Genomic DNA, 22,986 nt, shown 5'->3' with positions numbered 1-22,986 from the left:
TACAGTTCTATTCAAACATGGTGGGCTGTGTGCCTGTGACTCATTCTGTTCATTAAGCAAATCCAGCCGAGATTTGTGAAGATGTTGGAAAGAGTGGCATCTAGTGGTTCCTTCTGGCAGGTGGGTTCCATATTTCAAATCAAACATCTTAGTAATGAAAAGGCAACTGAGGAAAAATCCAAGAGCTAATAAAACAGGGACAAAATAGGTTCCTTTAAAATGCACACTCTGAGTTTGGAAGAAACAAGGTGGAAGCAAGCAGGACATTCTGCTTCCTTCTTTGAGGGGCATTCCTGGTTTGGAATTGAATGCTGCATACCAGAATCCCTGTTTATTAATAATATAATCCAGCAGCGTTAATGACAAACAGCAACCTACTACAATTTTTCCATCAGGTAACTGTCAATCCCATTTATCTCAGCTATAAACTGAGAAAATATTTTCGAAATGTTCCATGGTTGGCAGTTTCTGTGCTAACTTGGGGTGCTGCCAAGTGGCACATTTATTGAGCATTTATCCTGAGTTCTTCACAGAGAAATTAGACAATGTTGTCTATTTATTATTTTTATGTAGGCCATTGATTCTAACTTGTTTGCAAGGAGGTTAGAGGACATCGCATAAAAGCAAGTGTAATCCCACACTTTTTCTGTGCATTTCCCCATCACTTTCATTACTGCAGAAGTCCAATTTTGGGAGGAAGCATATACATTGCACAAGACTTCCCAATCACCTATAATTGTGCAACCTGAATTTCCCAATACGTGACCGAATCCCACCCCCAAATAGTCTAATAAAGTGATAGGTTTCAAATTAATTGTCTGTCTCTTGTTCTTTGGTAGCCTTCTTGCAACATAGTTGCTGGTACCACCTGACCACAGAAAGTTTATACATCATTTTCCATTGCCTCGCCATTTCCAGTCTTCTGGTCTTTAGTCTAAAGGTAAGCAGTTCTGCATGTCATAGGTTTTTATTTTCTGTCATAGGTGAGTAGCAAGGCTAGCATTAGGTCTACATGCAATAATTTAACTTGTAAGTTCTGACATTTCCAATAATGCTTCCCCAAAAAAATTAGTTGCCTTTTTGCCATAACCATAACAAATAGTAGAAAGACCCTTTACTCCCACATCCTCTCCAACATAATGACCTTACCTCCTGATCAATGTGTCTTGAACCCCTGGCAGCTGGTCCTGCTGGTGTATAAAGTCCCAAGGGCACATGCTATCAGGTAGTCCAGTAGTCCAATAGGTCAGGAAACACATGGTCAGGGAACCTGGAGTTGAGTCCCGAAAAGCACAGTCCCATGGAACTTCTAAGACACCCAAGCTGTGGCCTATCAATATGGAAAGTTAAGCAGACACAGCACCTCAGCTCTGCTTACCCTTTCACCCCTTGACTCTTGATTGCAGCATCTGGGCTTGACGAGGCATGTGACCCTCACCTGTTCCAAGCCTACTCCAGCTGAGGAATCACATAGCTCCTACCAGAGCTAACGAGCCCCACCTGGCCAGCTAGGGAGCTGGGCTGTGGGCCCTTGCTTGCCTCAGCTCCCTCTGCTCCCTACACCTCAGAGCCCACCATGTTCATGGAGATTGGGGCCCCTCTGGCTCTGGTGATGGGTCCTTCTAGCTCTGGTTCCTGTGCACTGACCCCCATCCCCTTGTCATCCTCTGTCACCCCATGAGTACTTTCTATGCCCCCAACCTCTCCTCCTCCACTCCCAGCTTTGCCCCAGTGTGAACCAGTAGCAGCTACATCCCTCACCAAGATCCTCTTCCTCCTCTCGGACGTCCTGCCCATTCATGACATCATGATTCAGGATTAGTGGGGTGAAGTGCCATCTATGTACAACACTGAGGGAGATTTCTTGTACATGTGCCAACACTTATTTGAATGGCTTTTCTGACGATGTTGCATTCCATACTATAGGGTCTATTTTTCTTTCTATATCTTCCTCCCATGCTGTTTTCAGATTATCCACAGTTCCCGTGGACTTGCCATCCAAGATCATGTATGCACTTAAGACTTAACATCCCAAATTATAATCAATGTGGTATGTTAAATTTACTAACTATATTCAGGCTCTGCTCACTTTATTCCTAATTATGGGTTGGTGCTAAGGTGTCAGTATGCCATTTTGTTTTGCATTTGCATGCACACCCATTTTTTGGCATCATCTCACATATTTGGATGCCAAAGGCAACAAACCTTACACTAAAGCAATTGAGTGAATTATTGTCACAAACCTACTTGCTGGCAGAGACTAACTTCGTAGGAATCAGATCAGATGTATCATGTCAGTAATCAATCATCAGATTTTTTTTAAAGTTCTGTTTGATATTTGAAGATTGTCTCCTTCCTTGTTCAGTTGAACAATACTGATTGTGGAAATGTCTAACAAAAAGAAGCTGCAGGCATTTAACCAATACATTACTTTCTGCATATGTGCGCACACAAACATGTACAATTCACAGAGGAGCCTATGAAGGGTTGCAGACCAGACTGCCAAAAGCATTGAGGCATTTGCTTTTTAGCTCTAGAGCCTGTCTGCCTATTAGAGACAGCACAGCTGAGGATCCTCAGTGACATGTGGCGTCTCTGGCAAACATTTAAGAAAATAAGCTGGCAACCTTATGAAAGGAGCATGAATGAAAGGACAGCCACAGTGCTGATCTGCTGCAAAGCTGGTTAATAAATCAATGATTCTGAGAAACTGGAAAAATAAACTGCCACCCATAAATGGAAAACAGGACCAAGTCTAGATATTTGGACTGTGTGTGCCCAAGGCCTGCTTCTGCACTTCGCCATAGGCTACTCTCCTTTTCCCCATTACTACCATTTTTCTCCAAGGATTTATGTCTTCAATGCTCCCCTGCCCAATATGAATTTGAGAATCAGGGTCCTGAAGAAACCATTTACCCCCATTTTGAAACTCGAGGGTTTTTGTTGTTGCTGTTGTGTTGTTTTAAAGTGTAACAAGCAATTTATTTTCTCAGACATTTCTTGAATTTTGCAACAAAATTCAGGAAAAGATCACAATGATGGAATACTTCATCAAGCAATGCTAATTAAAAACCTCAATATTTACCTACTAGTAATTCTGTGTCTAGCATGAGATCACTGCCCCACTTGATACTCCTATCTTTTGTCTGAATAATCTGTGCCCATCTACTTCCTGAGGAGTTTTTTCCCTTATTACTTTGCTTGCATAAAATCTAATAAAATTATTCATAGGATGAATCACATATTCCAGTAGTGTCATAGCAGAGAAACTTTTAAATGATTTTCTGTGTTTGTACACTGGGATGTGATCAAACAGAACTTATTCAGGTTTTTATTTACTAGTAAAATGGAAAAGATTCTAGTCATAAATGTTGCACAACAATGTTACAGGCTGAACCCATTTACCTAGGGAGAAAATTCCACCAACATGAAGGCTGGTACCATCTCAACCCAGCTGGAAAAAAATAGAGAAGTCCAAAATCTGGTGTTGTAAAGGATTAAGTTAAAATAAAACTTAAGAAATTAAGTTAAAATTTATCTTTCTGTTTGCTATACCTTTTTTATTTTGCATAATACATTTCACAGTGCGTTTTATGTAAATTTGATAGAACAAGTAATAAATAGATGTATTTGTGTAGAACTTGGAATCAGAATTGGCCCCACCATTTGAGTAAGTGGTCCACCCCAAAATAACTGAACTTCTTTTAATAATGTCTATATAACCATTACAGTCAAACAGATGCTTAAGAGGGCAAATGACAAATTGTAAGACGGAAAACAGAAAAAAAAAATGAAGAAAAACAGCAGTAAGCAAAGAGACAGTTCTACCCAAAATAATGTGTTCAAAAGCAAGTAAATCTTTACTTGGTGTCCAAAAGAATAATAATGTGGGCCAATCTGTGAAAACAGTTTCAGAGTTGTAGCACTAGCAGGAAAGTTTCTGTTCTATGAACAGAAATGTACTTGCAACCCAACCAGCAGAAGGACAGTCCACATTAGAACTATCCTATGAAGATCTCAGCAATCTGCTGATGTTAATATTTTAGCATAAAATGCCATACTCACCAACCTTGCTTATTTTTTAAAAATGCAATATTTTTATCATTTATACTAATGAAAAGCCTTTAATAAACTTACAGTAATGAATATACACATTTCTATCCTATTCTTTTAGTGTCCATGTACCACTCAGGGTGATCACTCTTTATTTCTCATCTATGAGCAGCAACTTTATTCATTTATTGGTACAAATCACATAGTATAAAACATGAAAAGGAAGGGGAAATGAAAGAACCAGTGAACAGAGTTTTGGATGTACTACAGACTGTGCCTTTACAGATGTAGTACTTTTACCCACTGTGAAAGCTCATGATACACATTCATAGAATCTTGCTATCATATTCACTTTTGAGAGGGACTGGTATACAGGTCCGGTATACAGTAGGTATACATTTGACGCGCCCCCCCCCAATACATCTGGCACTCCCTAGAATTTGGCACCAGGGTGCCCCACAGCCCTTGCACCCCCGGGTAAAGACAGGGGGGAGAGAGGGGGGGAAGAAACCTGCACTTAGGAACAGGACTATAGTATGTGACTAAAGTTGCATATAGTTTGGCCCTTAGTACCATCTTGTAAGGAAGAAATAGCACACCTATTATGATTTTAGGTAGGAATACTTAATTATTAATGATGTGTTTATACCATTTAAGACACATCATCCCTATGTGATTTACACAAGATGTTAACATTGCAATATAAAAATTTCCACAAAATAAAGCAATAAAACAGTCAATACATAATTCAATAAAAATGATTGCTCTTTGCACCTTATATGCTATTATTATATCCTATCTGAGATTGGAATGAGAAAGAACTGTGTGAGTTGGGAATGAGATCCCAACTGTATGAACTCAAAGCCTGGATAATCTATTTGTCCCTATTTTTTGATTTGGTAACTGGGAGAATTAGGCAAGGCATATCCATTTGTTATGCAGAGGATACACTGTAATACACACACATCCAGATTTAAAGATGAGCATACATACTTGTTCTTTATGAAATTAAACTGAGCATTCCCTGTTCAGATTGCTTCCTAGTCTAAAAGCTCATCATCAGAGTGAAGCTGATTCGATGACTGCTGGGGTCCCAGCTTCTCTTCCAACTGGAAAGATATCAGATCTTTTCTGGTGATTATCCCAACAACCTGGTTCTGCAAATCAACAACTGTCAGGTGCCGAAGGCCCAGAGACCGAAATATGATGTATGTGCGTTGCAGTGAGAAATGGGCTTGAACCGACACTGCAGATTTGTTTATGTAGGGCTCCTGCAAGATAAAGTAAAGGACACATTAAGAGAAAACAGGTGTAACCTTATCATATCTTAACTCCCAAATGAAAGAAGAGCACAATGCAGTGGTCGTTGTTGTTTTATCTCATTTGTACATTCAAATTATTTCTTTTTTAAAAAACATGGTATAATAGTGGTTTCATTTTTCACTAGAATTTCACATTGATACAGGAATGTACACAGATCATACAGGGAAGGGCAGTTAAAGCTAAACTCCAGTGGTACGTTCAAGAGTTCTACGTGGCTTTGATAGGCATGTGGCAGTTTGTTAAACCAAATACGTTTTATAGTGAGGTTTTGTTACATTGCTCTTAATGACATCCTACAGCATTCCACAGCAGACACTTGCAGAAAGAAAGAACGAAAGAACAAAAAGGGGAAATAAAATTAATCTACAGTGGTGCCTCACAAGACGAAAAGAATCCGTTCCGCGAGTCTCTTCGTCTTGCGGTTTTTTCGTCTTGCGAAGCAAGCCCATTAGCGGATTAGCGGCTTAGCGCTATTAGCGGCTTAGCGGCTTTTAGCGGCTTAGCGGATAAGCGGCTTAGCGGCTTAGAAAAAGGGGAAAAGGGGGGGGGAGTCAGAAAAACTCGCAAGACATTTTTGTCTTGCGAAGCATGCCCATAGGGAAATCCGTCTTGCGAAGCACCTCCAAAACGGAAAACCCTTTCGTCTAGTGGGTTTTTCGTCTTGCGAGGCATTCGTCTTGCGGGACGCCACTGTATTTCTAAGAAGGCAATTTTAAATACCACTCTGGCACTCAGAATACAAGGTAGTTTGTCTGAAGAACCACTGCAGCCACCAGTTTTGCTACAAGCAAAGCAAAGAGTCAGTGCACATAGGGCAGCCTTTCTCAACCCGTGGGTCCCCAGATGTTGTTGAACTACAACTCCCATCACCCCTAACTAGCAAGACCAGAGCTCAGGGATGATGGGAGTTGTAGTCCAACAACATCTGGGAACCCACAGGTTGAGAACTGCTAACATAGGGTGTTCTTCTTACATGGAGATGGGTTCCATAAAGCAGAGTCAGGGTTTCACACATAAAGCTACGGAGATTATTTCTGTGTAGGAAAAGCTAGACGCACAGCACAAGTGTATTTTGCCACAACCATGCCAGTCAGGAAGCTGATGTGAAGAGAGGTGATCTCATGGTCAAGGAAACATCAGGTATGAAGTGGCCTTGAGGTTAAATCCATTGTTTCTACATTTACTAAATTGTCACAGCAGAAAGTTTAATGCAGATACACAATTCCTAAAACTAAAAACAAACACCCCAAGTCAAGAAACATTCTCATTTGGTGACAATCACTCACATTTTTATAGTTCCCGGGCTAGATTGCTGCAAAACACTCTTGCTGGGGTTTCCCTGACAACTGTTCAGAAGCTTCAACTCATGTTGATGGTTGCCCCTGATGAATTGCTCCACTGGAAATGTACACAGCACTGCTCAGTGTGATCTGCATATTGGTTCCGGATGGTCCTCAAGACACAAACTGGAAAGCCCTCAGCCAGAAAGCCCCCAACCACTTGGATCCAACATACCTACCATCTACCACCTCTCTTATATCACAACCACAAGGTTAACCAAAATCACCTTAAAGAGGTTGCTGTGTGTGTGCCATAGGTAGGAGACAATGCTTGTAGAAAGACATAAGGCAGTTCTTAGGTTGTCCTCCAGCTACTGTAAATAAAATATTGTCATTCACAGACAACATAGTGCTGCTGCCATTCTTCTAGTCACTTTATGAGAGATCCAAACAGAGCTGCCTCTCACTTTAGCTTTCCAATACAGCAGTGAAATATGAAAATATATATGGGAATACAGAGACAGGAAAATAAGTTTTTCCTTATGCTGTTTGAGAGCAGGGAAAATTCAAGAGCTTCACTATACATTGTGTCTTTGCAATTCCATTGGAGTCAAACACTGACATTTAAATGATTTGTTCCATTAACACTGGATCTTTTCGCCAATCTGGAATGTGTTTTAATCGCAAACCCCCTTGAAATGGTTGCCTTTGTTGTATTTTCTTGTTGGCTCATCGTATCAACATCTGTTATGTTTATATAATATGAATTAAAACTCAGGAATGCTGTTTGTACTCGGCTACTTTTGTTGAGAGTGTAGCGTCCCGGGATTGGCAGTGTTTATGTAAATCAGTGTAGCTGACAGAGCCGTCATAAACAGAAGAGAAAATATAACAAACACATTGTTCGTGGAGGAAATGTTTGTTTTCAGAGCTGGCTCCGCTCTTACCAGATTGATGAAGCGTTGCTGATACTGAGGGTCCGTAGTGTAGCGACCCAACAACATGGTCATCCGTTGCTGATTAGGCAGTTTTTCAACTCTGATCTGCAATAGACAAGGTGCATTACTATTATTTAGTGCAGTGCAATGCAACCAGATTCAGTTTCTAGCAAGGAAACCTATTAGTACAGAAAAATTCACTGAAGTTCTTTACCCTATGGGACAAAGGTCCTGGGTGGGGGTGACATCTAAATCCAGCAGGTCAAGGTGATGGTTTCTGTACATGCTGTAGTGCAAGGTGAGAGCAGATAGAGTTTCCCTACCCTGGAGGGTAGCCCATCTAGGAGAAGGAAAACTCTGATCTTAAACCTCTGCTGCCTTGTGGATCTTTGGGAGAAGAAAAGACTAAGTAGTAAACCTTACACAAATATGAAGTGGAGTCCTTAAGATGGAGGATGGCACCTTGTATGCCTCCTTCCAGCAACTCCTGCAGCCAAACTGGTGCTAACTGTATTGCTCTGCTTTCCTTTGGACCACATCTTGTTGTATAGGCAACCCAGGACCTCCATAGACATTGGCCAGGCTTGCACCCTAGGGAAGTCACTTTGGGGCTGCTAATGCAGCGGTTTGACTTAAAGAAGCATACTCCATTGTCTCCTGAAACAGACAGATGCTAACAAAAACAGCAGATTGAGATCTGGGAGAGGCAACTCATGCCGGATTGATTTATATTTCATTTTTCTGCAATGCCCCAACTCAACATGGATTCACAACACATACAAATACAACAATATATTCCATTACAGGTTTATTACAAAACTAAAATTTATCAAAATCACAGAATAAACTATTTCAATAACCAATAATAATCAGCCCTACAAACTTCTATGTAATCATCTCCCTTGTAGAACTGGATTTTCCTAGAAATATGGCTTGAAGCACTACTATAGTGTTCCACTACTTTGAAATTGTTACATCTGAACACAGGAAAAACAGTCACTCAAATTCTTACCAGCCTTTTGTAGCAAAAAATTCCACTCTGGGAATAGAATAACCAATAAAGCTAGGCTACTACAAGCAGGAAGCAAGGGAAGGACGGAGTTGTATAACACATATGTAGTATTTACCAACCACTACTTTCAAAACTAGGGACGCAGGTGGCGCTGTGGGTTAAAGCCTCAGCGCCTAGGGCTTGCCGATCGAAAGGTTGGCGGTTCGAATCCCTGCGGCGGGGTGCGCTCCCGCTGCTCGGTCCCAGCGCCTGCCAACCTAGCAGTTCGAAAGCACCTCCGGGTGCAAGTAGATAAATAGGGACCGCTTACCAGCGGGAAGGTAAACGGCGTTTCCGTGTGCGGCTCTGGCTCGCCAGAGCAGCGATGTCACGCTGGCCACGTGACCCGGAAGTGTCTCCGGACAGCGCTGGCCCCTGGCCTCTTAAGTGAGATGGGCGCACAACCCCAGAGTCTGTCAAGACTGGCCCGTACGGGCAGGGGTACCTTTACCTTTTTACTTTCAAAACTAGCAGTCTGATCTCCAGGAGGGCCAGTGTCAGGTTTTAGCAGGCCCTTGGGCAAGATGCCCAGAGTGGGATCCCTCTCTGAGTGGACCCATGTGCTTCACATTCCTGTATCTACAGCCCTTTCACTTGCCCTCTTCCATTAGGCCTAATTCATAGAGCCACTTAGCATGAGAGGATAAGGGGACTGGAAAGTGCTGTTCCTTGCTCACTTACTTAAAAGGAACAAGTGAACAGACAGCAATAGGGAGGAGGAGAAACAGCAAAATCTGGGGGGCTCCAGAGAAAATCAGTGGGTCCTTTGCTAGGGGGTAAGCCTCAGTAAATGCCCACCCTGGTCCTCAGATCCAGAAGTGTTCCCTGTTCCGTGTGTGTGTAAGATAAATAAAAGGACATTTATTACCTTCTGATAGGAAAGAAGAGGTGCACAAGATTCAGAGTCTTCTGTAGTCTCCTTTTCAAAGACAGCTTCGTTTTCCAATAGCACACAGAGCTCAAGCCTAGTTTCATGAAAAATACATTCATCAACAGACCTAATGACCACTCCAAAATAGCTATGAGACCAAGATTATTTTTTTATCCAGAATTTTTCATCTATGTTGTTCCTCTGGGCATTGGCCTTCATGATGGCTCAATTCTGTACTCCCAGTGAACATTCAAATAAATATCAGACAGGGGATGAGCTCATACAACTATTAGCAACTAACAGAAGTGTTACACCATAGTCTTCCATGCTGCCGGGCCAAAATTCACAGGTAAGAACCAAATCCCTATTATTTTGTGTTCTCTATTTCCTTAAAAGGAGAGGAAGTTCAAAAGTTGCACTACCACTAGGTTTAGTTTCCTTCGGGGTACTAGAGACTTACAGTTTCTTTGGAACATATGACAAACATAAAGTCAGAGGCAGTTGGTTGGCCTACAGTGAATGTGATAGGCTGGATTAGGTGGACTTTCAGTCTGATCTAGCTAAGTTCTTATGCTTACAGCATGTATGTATGGCAAACTGAACACCACTATAGTTTTAAATTGGAGGGTATATAACACAATAAATTCAGTTTGCCACACAAAAGCGATATCTCCGTTAGAATTATTGTTTTTTTTAATGACAGCTGGTCATACCACCTACTGCTCATATGACCTACTGACACCTTACAGAACTTCCATTGGTTTAGGATTTGTTATTTGCTCTTCTTTTTCTATTGATTAAATGTGACCATTCAATTATAATTAGTTTTGTTATAAGTTCATATAGCAAAAGAAATAGTTATACTTGATAGAAGGAAGAAAAAGAAAGTTTGAGCAACCTTCTCTTAAAAATATAATCTGCATCTCTCACAGCTTTCCTTTATCTATGGTATATAAATCATTATACATCCATCTTGCATCATGTTTTGTATTAAATCAAGATATTATGGTTTAAACAGCAGCTGTACTCAAAACCATATATATCTGCAACCTGATTCAATTTTCAAATAGCTGTTATTATGGGTCTGTTTGAAAGAAATTGCCTCACAGAGAAACAGAATTGGTTTAACAGATATATCAAATGATACCTTGCGGAAGACTTGACATGCAATCTAAACACAAGCTGAGCAAGGTTGTATTCAGTTACTCTCTAGTTCATTCAAGTGGAGGTTTAATAGGTAATAGGCATTTTGTTAATGTAAACAGCAGGAGCCAATGCAAAATTATTATCTGGTTGTAAATGTGCAAAGAGCGTTACAATATTTATCCTCATACAAATCCTGCGAGATAGCTCATTACAATGCCAGTTTTACATTTGGAATCTTAGCCATTGGCCTCTTCCCATTTGGCCATCTGAAATTTCATTTATACCTACCATTCAATTCTGTTATGAGTTGACTTTTTCTAGACACTGTTAAATTTCATTGAAACTATGAGCCTGAAAAGAGTGACAGCTGTTTCATGTTCACACATTAGACAACGTTTTCAGTACAGACATACATGAGCCATTTACAGACATTAGATCCGAGTAGAATGAACATATTCATGTTGGATGAATGGGTGTTACATTGCCATCCCCTGACCTATGCATCTTTGTTTGACATGAACAGAGCCTGAAAAGAGCCCCCCCCCCCTTACACATATATGAGCTCACTTCTGACATTCAGAAAAATGTGTATCAGTTGTCGGTGGGGCTGGCTATTACAATATTGCTCCCCTCACATTTGAGCAGTCTTTAAACCCAGATCAGATGTCACTAAAAGGCTCCCATGAGGCTGACTGCTCTAACTTATCCCGGACACAAGTCAATACTTCTACCTAACTTGACTTTGTTCCTACACCAGTTGAGGTTCATATAAAGAGCCAGTAGAGTACAGTTTGCTATGCAATCAAAGCCACTGTAAAAGATATCATGTAAGTGGAGGTCAGTGTGGGACTAGCTACACCATTCAGGCTAGATGCAAAGGAAGCTTCGGAGTTGGGGTGTTTCAAAGGCAGTTAATGGAAATATGGCGTGTGTTCAATATATCTATCAATTCCAACAGAAAGTCTTTGTAGCACTGTGCAAACTAACAAATCTGTTATGGCATAAGCATTCACTGACTCATATCCAGGAAAGCTTATGCCACAATAAATGTGTTAGTCTTTAAGATGTCATGAAGACTTCATTGTTTTTGCTGCCGCAGACTCACTCAGTTACCCTTCTGGAAACTATCCATGCCACTTTGTTTTCCTCTTCAGGCAATAAAGGGTTTAGGAATTCCCCAAGCATGAACATGCTTTATCTGGTATTCTTAAATAATAGCTCTGAATTGAACTGTGCTCCATACTCTGCTTCATAACATAAGAACATAAGAACAGCTTGTTGAATCAGGCCAATGGCCCATTTAGTCCAGCCTCCTGTTCTCACGGTGGCTACCCAATGCCTGTTAGATGACAGCAAACATGACCTGAGCACAGCAACACTGCCCACCTATGATTCTCAGCAACTGGTATTCAAAGGTCTGTTGCCTCTGTTAGCAGAGGTAGAACATAGCAGTAGCCGTGATGTAACAAACCATTGTAGTTAAGTATTGTATGTGTGCCCTAACCAAAGCTGCCCTACTTCAAACATTTTCACACCTGAAGCAAAAACTCCAAACAGGCCCCTTTGACCACTGTACAACGCTCATTGTTCAGGATGATACCTGAGATGGAGATGGAGTCTGGGTGCAAGAAAATGACACCTTCTCTGGAATTTGCTGCCTGAAATGTTAGTAAGGATGGCTGCTGGAAGCTTATAAAAAGCTGTGCTGTCAGGTGGATTACATACATATGGTGCCAATTTCTGTGCATCTGCTGCTCCAAAGAGAATTATTTCACCTACTTTATTGAAAGGCAATTGAAGATTAGATATCTGATCACCATAAAAAGCTATAAGAAACGAAAACAGCAATAATGGTGTTTTGCCAAAAATGAAAATCACCCTGTTTTAGTTCTGACCTGGAGTTTGTTATTTTCCTAAAACAAGCCCATACTAACTGTGTTTTATAGGAGTAAAACAAATGTCCCATTTAGCATAATGCAAAAGAAAAGGAACATTTGTTTGCCACCCGTGTCTAGCTGGTAAGTTTGATCATATTCCAAATTATTCAGCTTTGGCCTGAAATAAACCAGCAGGGAATCACATAGGAGCTAGGCTTTGAGAAATGAAAGAAAAATCCGGATAATGAAAAAGGCACATGGACACGCAATACGTCTATGCCGCAAGTACGATGAAGGAAAGTTTTGGAACACCACTAATGAAAAACAATCCAAGGCTATTAAACTTGCCACATTCAAGAGAAAAATGAGCACCCATTATTTCACTTGGACTTGCAGAAGTCACGCTTCAGAAGTATAACAAGATCATTCTTTGATGTTGCACATATCCTTCCTATCACATCATCAAGTCTCTAAAACAGCAGCCCAAGCATGTTTCTTGCACTATATTTTGGGCTTAACAGGAAGTTCTAGAGATCAGACGGTGAACTGGCAATTGTTACTCTGCTCTTTATTTATTTAGAAAGGAAGAAACCCCTTTAGGAAAGAACCTCTTTTCAAAGGTAGCCTGGCAAGGCCTTAGAGCATTTTTAATTTATGATATTCGCTATGAAACAGGCATCATAAAGACACACATTTAAGATTGCCCATTTGTACCCAAAGGTCCCACCTTAGATACTATTCATTCTTGAGCACTATGCTAAAGCTATCAGAATGGGAAAGGTCTTGTACCCCACCATTGTGCAAAAATTTCTTTCTCTGTGGATATAGAAAATTCTACACATTAGGGAACTGGCAGACATTTATTATTATTATTATTATTATTATTATTATTATTATCCCTGACAAAATAGTTACAAAATGCACTCAATGTAGATTAAGCAATTGTTGTAGGGGTACATTCTAATAGAAGAAGAAGAAGAAGAAGAAGAAGAAGAAGAAGAAGAAGAAGAAGAAGAAGAAGAAGAAGTCCAAGCAATTATATTATGGGTAAGATAATCAAGACATCACATTTCATCCTGCATTTTACTGTCTACATTTGACTTTACGGAAATATGTCTAAGAATATGAGGTATACAGCGGTACCTCTGGTTACAAACTTAATTCGTTCCGGAGGTCTGTTCTTAAGCTGAAACCATTCTTATCCTGAGGCACGCTTTCACTAATGGGGCCTCCAGTGCGTGATTTCTGTCCGCATCCTGGGGCAAAGTTTGCAACCAGGAGCAGCTACTTCCAGGTTAGTGGAGCTCGTAACCAGAAGAGTTCGTAAGCAGAGGTACCACTGTACATCCAATGAAGAACTAAATTGAAGGGAGTCAGGCAGATCTTCTTGTGAAGAAGGTTCCACAAGCCGAAAAGTGTTACTTGTATGTACATACAGGCTGTTGCACAATTATTTCACAAGTTGACCAGTTGTGATGGATTCTTCTGTTGCCCAGCATTTATAAATGGACCTCTGTTAGCACAAGAGACATTGCACCCATAGACTGAAAGCACCGAATACAATCCTGTAAGTGGCAAAATTATACAACTTGATTATAAATATCTTTCCAAGAACAGTAACTGACTCCATGCAGCTACAACTTATTCAACCAGAATATGCTGCAAAGCCAATTGATGTGATTAGTCTAATTCAGGGGTGGCCAACTCTCAAGAGACTGTGATCTACTCACAGAGTTAAAAACTGGCAGTGACTACCCCCTTTTGTGGGGTTCAGGTCAAAGTTGTTGAGCTTCTTTTAGGGAGGAGGAAAGCCATGTTTTTGGGGGGTGCAGGAAAAAAATGTTTAGCTTTTTTTAGGGGAGCCCAACTTGTTGAACTTCTTTGGGTGGCGCAGTGGTCTGAACCACTGAGCTTCTTGGGCTTGCCGATCAGAAGGCCAGCGGTTCGAATCCCCATGACGGGGTGAGCTCCCATTGCTCCATCCCAACTCCTGCCAACCTAGCAGTTCGAAAGCACACCAAGAATGTAAGTAGATAAATAGGTACCACTCCAGTGGGAAGGTAAACATTTCCGTGTGCTGCTCTGGTTTCGCCAGAAGCGGCTTAGTCATGCTGGCCACATGACCTGGAAAAACTGTCTGTGAACAAACGGCGGCTCCCTCGGCCTGTAAAGCGAGATGAGCGCCGCAACCCCAGAGTTGTCTGCGACTGGACTTAACTGTCAGGGGTCCTTTACCTTTTTTAGTGATCTACCACAGATGTCCAGTGATCTACCGGTAAATCACGATCTACCTGTTGGAAGTGCCTGGTCTTGTTCAATGAGGTTTACATTTGACAGAGTAGAGAAAGACAATGAGGCAGCCTTCAAACCTAATGCAATGGCTGCATTAAGTTTTTCCTGCTCCCCAGCATCACCATCCACAACTCTCAGGGCCTCAGACCTTCAAATAAGGGGGGAATTTTCAACCAAAGATACTCCCTTTTCTTCAGTACTCTATAGCTGCTGCTGGAGCTACAGTATTTAGCACTGCACCCAAGGAAGAATAGAAACATGTAGAACTATTATATGGGGGGGGAGCAAAGTTATCTTTATTTTTATTCATCTGATGTCATTCTACTCCAGCCTTCCTCCTTTTTGGAGCACAGGGTGGAGACACATAATAAATCATTCCATTGGGCACAAAACAAAAACACAAAATTACCCTGTTAAAAAGAAAATTCTTGCATTCATTTATATTTTTTCAAAAAACACATCAACAATGATCCTTCCTCTGGGTGGAGTACAAATTAGAAAGGGTGCAAACAAGTCCAAGATTATGACAATGTGGTTAAATGGTAGTTAACAAAAACCATAAAAGGCAGAAAGAAATATTTTTACAACTAAGCAACTGGTGTAAACTGGGGTGAAGGAGAACATACACTCTGACAAAGCCAGTGTAAATTGATAGTAAAACAAGTGAAGAAGGAATCCAAAGAACCAATAACTGAAGAAATGAAATAAAATATAAAAATGCATTTAAATACATCCAAAGCAAAACCTAGCCAGGAGGTATCAGTGAAATCGCTAGATGATAAAGGTAGTATGTTTTGTCAAATAAATAAATTATTTTGCTCTTTCAAAGTACACTTTCAACCTTTCCATGTCACTTTTGCTCTTGCTGGGTGATCAGAAATAGAAAGTACGAAGGGAAACATGCACCTAAATGTTTAAGAGGATTTTAATTGCTGTGCCTGGTTCTGAGACTGAACAAAATTCCCTGAAGAGGTTCTTGCATCTCTTTTTCCAAGATGTGGTATTGTAAAAAAAAAAAATGTTTATAATGAACCTAGCTAACTTTCAATTGCAGATGACTCCATCACATACTTGCACTATAGGACAAATATATGATCAGTCTTTCCATACATATTAACATTCCCATCATGACCATATTTGAATCTAGCTGTTAACATCATATACTTACCTCAAAGCCACCCACAGGCTGTAGTTTGGCTACATATGTTTTTCATTTGCCTTTCAGAATTATAATTCACACACTACATCACTCCAGCTCACTCTGAAAGAGCTTTGTACACCTGCACAGCTATCTGTGCAACAAAGCAAAGAAGAAGAAGAAGAAGAGTTTGGATTTGATATCCCGCCTTTTACTCCCTTTAAGGAGTCTCAAAGCGGCTAACATTCTCCTTTCCCTTCCTCCCCCACAACAAACACTCTGTGAGGTGAGTGGGGCTGAGAGACTTCAAAGAAGTGCGACTGGCCCAAGGTCACCCAGCAGCTGCATGTGGAGGAGCGGAGATGCAAACCCGGTCCCCCAGATTACGAGACTACCGCTCTTAACCACTACACCACACTGGCTCTCAAAACCCTTTACTTTTTAAACAATGTGAAATGATGGCGTTCTTCGGCATGGACATTTTACACTGTGCTCCAGACAGCTGCCTTAGAGTGATCTAGAAAAAACTGCACAAAGAAAAAATAACTATATAGAAATTATTCATGTATAGACTAAGAGATTATTTGCATTTAGATACAGTGGTACCTCGGGTTACATACGCTTCAGGTTACAGATGCTTCAGGTTACAGACTCCGCTAACCCAGAAATAGTACCTCGGGTTAATAACTTTGCTTAAGGATGAGAACAGAAATCGTGCTTAGGCAGTGCGGCAGCAGCAGGAGGCCCCATTAGCTAAAGTGGTGCTTCAGGTTAAGAACAGTTTCAGGTTAAGAACGGACCTCCAGAACGAATTAAGTACGTAACCTGAGGTAGCCCTGTACTGCTATTTAAATTATAATCTTATAACTTCCCAACATTATCATCTTTGTAGACTGCATATGTTCATGTTTAGCGAGGTCAGATTACAATATAGGGTTGGAAGCTACACATCGTGTATCACGTCAGACATTTTCCCATTCCCATTTGCTCTGTTTCAAATTCCCTATTGTGCCTTACTACATTTTTAGCAGCAGCGATTTATGGAAGAATGTCAACGCTACTGTGTTCAGTTATTTACTGCAGTTTTAACAGCACTATGATAAAGGGCAGCATGTGACTTAGTGATACTCAGAGTATACCCACTGAAATTAATGGGTTTAAGTTAGTCATTATTTTAATGGGTCTTCTCTGACTATGACATAATCAGATGCCACCCTCAATAAATCATATATACACTCTGCTTTCAGGCAGTAGTTTGTACTTGCCTCATCATCTTATAGGCTCAGGAGGGAGCAAGGTTCCAAAGGCAAACTAAGATAAAATGTTCAACATTTTGGTACTGCACCAGTCTAGGTGTTTGGCCTTGATTTTCTGGACAGTTTGTAACAATCCATAGTTCTTATTTAAGAAATACAGAGTGTCTCATGTTGTTTATTCCAGTCTCACAAAATTTATCCCATGGCTCTCATTCATTTGGTTTAATCCTAGACATATCAGGAGAGGTGATACTTCTGAGGACTGGGTTTCTCAAAGAAGGAGCTAGGAGATGGTGGGAAACAACCAGACAACAACAAAGCAAAAAATGATCGTCAGCTAAAAATGTTGTGCTGTCCTTGGTGCTAAAAGTCCATGGTCTAAAAGACAGACAGAAGCCTATTCATATATCTGGTAGACATGGATGCCAAACAAGAACACACAGGTTAGACCCATTCCCTATATACCAACAAACACACCAGCCACATTCCTGATGCTGCAGGTTCAGTGACATTCTACGGAGATGAAAATCCTGGACAGTCAGTATTCCCACCCTTATGGAATAGCCCTACATACATCTGTACCCATACTGGCTCCCTACCAAATATGCAGCAGAAGCGAGTCATGGCTGGAACATGGCCTCCAAGGGTAAGGACTATCCTACATGTTCTGACCTACACACACACCACACACACACTTCATGCGTTTTTTCAGGCACCAAACACCTAAGTATGGGAAGATAAACTTAAATATGCTCTGAATAAATCACAAATGGAACAAAATATTCAGTTAAAAAGGTACCCCACTTACTGTATTAAGCACTCTTCCTAGAGAACGACTCTTTTTTTATTGTGCTAATCTTGGAGAAATGTAGCCTCTTAGAAAGTTTCTTTCTCAGAGTTTTCTTTCAAAGCTGCAAAGAAGAAAGATTTGAAAACTGCACTGGACATTTTCTTTTGAGCAGGATGATCATCTATTTGTTTTTTATCTGAATATTTTTATTTTTATTTGTACTTTGATCAGATTTTCAGGAGGAAACCTTTTGCATACAAGCACTAAGGCAATTTCACCATATTTAGTTGATCAGTCGTATGAGTTTTCATTAATCACTTAAATTTGCATATGAATGGGAAAAATTAGTTCTGAAGGTGGAGGAGGAACTGGAAAGTGACCCCCAACTGGTCTATAGAAGATACTGTTCCTGTGACTATTGCTTATACACCTGACTTGGGTAAATCTGCATTCCTGTCACTTAAGTGGCTTTCTACATGATCAGTAAAAGTAAGCCCTTAGTCTTTGCATGATAAACCCTTTCAATGAGAACAGCATAATATCCTGTCAGTATGTGTAAAGGATAGGAACAGCCTTCTTGTGAAAAGAAAGAATTATTCTATTTTAAACATAGATTAAATAGTGCTCCTTGCTCCTCTAAAAACAGTAATAGATATATGCTCTAGCATAGTGGAAGGTAAATGTTTGAAAAATATGTGTGTGTACACACACATGCACTCAACAAAACCATGCCAGAGAAACAGAGGAGGCAAATCCTGATTGTGATTTGTTTCAAAAATCTACATACCGTAGTTAAAAGAGCACTCCCACACTAGAATTGTGCTGCAGGGGACGGCATGCTTTCCAAAGTATTACAATAGCTATAAAGTATTCTAGATGCCTGTGACATTCAAGTAATTAAATTATACACAGAAATGACAATAGCAATTAATGTTTTAACTGAGCATATTGTGCTTTTGCTACTCAGAAGCTGAAATAGTCCAGTGGAGAAGCTGAGGGAGAATATGAAATCTGATTAGAACAAATGAGAAACTAAAGCACATTTTTTTGTGCAATACACTTATAGTGAAGGAAGGCCTTGAAAGCAATTATGACATTGGGTTGTATCTAATGCTAGTCCTACACAGAGTAGGCCCACTGTAGTTAATGAGCATGACTAGCTTAGGTTCATGGATTTGAATGGATGTACTCCAAAGAACTGGATAAAACCCACTGAAATTTCCCCTGTTGAATCGCCAAAATAGGTCAATGTATCATCTCATTGTATTCTCTTTGTTAAGCAGCACATACTCAAAACATATGGTTACAGTGATGAAACACACGTGTCCCCAAGCAAATGTTGGCTTAGCAAGTTTTTGATTTCGTTTGCCAACCAGAGGAAAAAGTATACCTAATAAACATATAATAACACAGACGTAGTCTTTTGGATCAATTATTTATCTCTAAAAGGATATTACTGCATAATGCAGCTTTAAGTTTTCAACTTTGTCATATTTTCTAAACTATGATCTCTTCGATTTACTTTCAGTTATGTGACACTGCACTTTACTGGAGTGAAAGCATGCATTAGCTAAACAATGCAGTTTGGAGTTAGTGTTCCCATGCATCATCATGAAAGTGTTTGTCTCGTCAGTGGTGTCATTATTGTTACTGAGTACATCTGCTCTGCCATTGCTTTCTAACACAAGAGCCATTTCTTACCAGAGAAACTAATTCAAGACTATGGATGTTTTCGAACAATCTTCCAAATTATAGATTTGAGGAATTTTAACAAGTAACTGGCTCAAGGGCTCCCCCTTCCTCACCACTCCTCTCACACACAGGACTTAATTGATGAGTTCCTGTTATGAGCAAACCATAGTCTGCTATCACAGTGAAACTAAGGAAGGATTATAGCTCAGTAGCAGAAGCATCTGCTTTGCAGGTAGGTCTCAAGTTAGTGCCGCCATATTTCAAAAAGTGAAACAAAAGTTAGTGAGCTTTTTTGGCAAAGTTGTTGAGCTTTTTGAGCAAAATAGCAAGGGGGGGGGAGAGGATGTTTTGGAGCTTTTTAAAAAGGAAAATCACACCCCAAACAGCACTGCTGATATGGGTTGCCATATGTCCAGATTTTCCTGACATTTTCCCAATTTCCGCCCAGACACTTCTTCCAGCAACAGTATTCAGGGCAAGTCCAGAAAATTCCAGACGTATGGCAACCCAATCTCAGGTGCAATCCCTGGTAGAAATGTCCCCTGCCTGGAATCCTGGAGAGCAACTGACAGTCAGTGTAGACAATACTGCACTAGATGGGCCAAAGTTCTGATTCAGTATAAGGTGGCATTCTTATGTTCCTAACCAACAAACTATGGGTTTGAGCAATCTCACTATGCAAATTAATATTAAATGTAATTTATTATTTTTTTTGAAAACAGTGTCAAGAAAACTAAGAGGGTACATTTACTTTTCCTTACAGAGATGTTTTGCTACTACCTGTGTGGGTACTACCAGCACTTCACACTTTCACTTCTAAGTATGCAGTATGAGAATTCATAGGAGTTCTGAGATAGCTGCTAGAGAACCATTCACACATTAGTATATTTCTAATGTGGAGTGTGGCAACATTTTGAAGTCATCTAATTACAATGCCTTATTTCCTGGGGCACCAGAAACAAGCCTCAGTTTGCAAAAATAGCTGAGCTTCAAATAACTCTGTTGTCAGAATGAATCCTGAGAAATTGAATCCACCAGTTTGGAAAGGCAGGAATGAATGGATGAATAAATGAATGAATGAATGAATGAATGAATGAATAAACTCACAGACAGCTAGCTAGTGACAATTCATTGCCTAAGGTCATATTTTTTAGCAGTAGAGGAAATGCTTAGGATGAACTCCTTCAATTTTAAAAAAATGCATGAGCAACCAATACAAGGCACAAACTATGCTGGCTTATTAATGTCAGACTATCAAAAAATGAGCAAAAAATATCTGCCACCCAAGTGAACTGGCAGAGTTTCCCTCCCCACTTTTATGTTGGCTTACTGTCAGTTTCTGGCAATGCCCACTCTTTTGCAAAACGGTTTAGCCTGAAGACTACCAATTTCCAACAACCACTGAAATTTCAGTAAGGTCCGAGGATGGGAGGAGAAGGAGCTGCTTCAGTGATGAAATTACACAGAAAGGCAGATAAACTGCCAGAAGTTTCACTTATTTGCTAAACTGGCAATACAAGTTTTTCACTAGTTTATCTTTACAGGCAAAGTGTTGGACATTTGTACAGACATGATACAGCATTATGGTTTCTGGTTAATCACCTTTTTGTGTTCTGCTAAATAAATCGAAAATATTTCCTTTTGTTGAAAGGCAGACAAGACAAACAAGCAACAGCAGATTTACTGCATTGTTCAGAACAGAAAAGGTGCACTGCTCTCACAGTGACTGTTGTCATGGTGATTAACCAGATGCCTGTGGGAAGCATGTAAGCAGAGGGCACAAGCACTTGTGCTCCCACAGTATGCTGAAGATAGTACACCGCCATTGTGGCAAGTAGCCATTGATAGCTTTACCCTCCATTAATTTGCCTAAAGCCTTTTTAAAGTCATCCAAGATGGTAGCCATCACACAAGGATGGGGGAGAAATTCAATTCTGTTGGCATTTTAATGAGAAACTACCCAATTTGTGCTTGTCAAACCAACATACAAACTGAAACACAGCTCCCCTTTGAAATTTGTTTTTCTCCAAATTTTGCAATGCAGTTCTCCAGTCAACCCACATGTACAAAATGCATACATTAGGGGAAAGTTTGCATCGCATCAAAAGTCAAACATTAATTAAAGTAACACAAAAATGTGCTGCATTAGAGGAAATTGCTTGCAAAAATGTGAATATTTGTCAAAACTGCACAGAAGCATATTAATTAGAAGAAATTCACACTAAGATACTACAAATTTTCGTAAGAGAATTTTATTCATGCACCCATACCATCACTACAGCTTGCAGTAGTGAATCCTGTGATTTAACTACGTGCTGTGTGAAGAAATACCTCCTTTTTTCTGTCCTGAACCTCCCACTGTTCAGTTGATATGGAAATAGGATGAAGTGAACTGAAAAACAAGAAACTGAGAGAAACCAAAAATTGACAGATTTGTCCATATTTCTGCCTGGTGAATAACAGGTTCCTGTCTACATTACAAAGACTAAACAACAACTAAACGCAAAGAAAACAGAATAGTTCCTTGGTAATTACTGTTTATACTTTTCACAAATTGATACAAAAGCTTAACAAATGTGCTTATTATAGCGGGAGTCTTTGAATAGCAAAATTCAATGACCCAAAGACTGAGCCGCAATAAAAAAATACAGTATGTGTTGTGAGGGAGCCAAACAAGATGTAATGTTACATGAGTGATGCAGGGGCAGTATGTCTACGGGGAAAATTTGTTCTTATTTGTACTGGAAAACAGTTTCTGTGCTTAAGAAGAGGGATCTCTCAGCCCTTTCCTTTCCTGTTGTTTGTCCCCTCAAAATTACTTTCTTCTCCCTCTTCACAACCAAAGACGGAAAGAGAGACAAGCTGGTTGGGGAGGATAGTTTTGATCAGACCAATGGCAATCCCTTCCCTCCTGCCATTCAGCCATTTGAACTTGGACCCTCCAGTGCCCATATAACAACAATTCTCTCTCTTTATTTATAAGACACTTACCACAAAAGTCCCTAAGAGACTTACAAAAAAAGGTTAAAAGCCAAAAGGCATAACATATAAAGCAATACATTTTAATAAAACCATTCCAATAACCCATACACAAATCCAGCAAGGGAAAAACAAAAGCTCCTGCAGAAAGGACATTTCATTCAATAGCCTATCAACCAGTTTGTCATAATCCATCAAATGCCTAGGAGAAGAGATAGCTTTTAACCTGGCACTGAAATGATGTTCATCATGGTGCTAGTGGAGCTCACTGGGGAGAGTGTTTCATAGATGGGAAACCAT

The 22,986-nt window shown here is 40.2% G+C and overlaps 1 protein-coding gene across 1 annotated transcript in view; it reads right to left on the bottom strand.

The window, feature by feature from the left end:
• Positions 1-4,561: 4,561 nt before the first annotated feature.
• LOC307221029 (chloride channel protein C-like) overlaps positions 4,562-22,986 on the bottom strand; it is a 66,049-nt gene continuing 47,624 nt past the window's right edge. Inside the window, exons 14-16 of the mRNA XM_079985143.1 lie at positions 9,514-9,610; positions 7,604-7,699; positions 4,562-5,324 (exon numbers count right to left, since the gene is read on the bottom strand). Coding sequence (XP_079841269.1) covers positions 5,094-5,324; positions 7,604-7,699; positions 9,514-9,610 — 424 coding nt within the window. The 3' untranslated portion in view covers positions 4,562-5,093. The remainder of the gene's footprint in view (positions 5,325-7,603; positions 7,700-9,513; positions 9,611-22,986) is intronic.

This window comes from Podarcis cretensis, assembly GCF_951804945.1.
Source record: "Podarcis cretensis genome assembly, chromosome: 7".
In the NCBI taxonomy this organism is placed as follows: Eukaryota; Metazoa; Chordata; class Lepidosauria; order Squamata; family Lacertidae; genus Podarcis; species Podarcis cretensis.
Note: the sequence above shows the minus strand (reverse complement) of the source record. Positions and strands in the feature narration are given on the sequence as shown.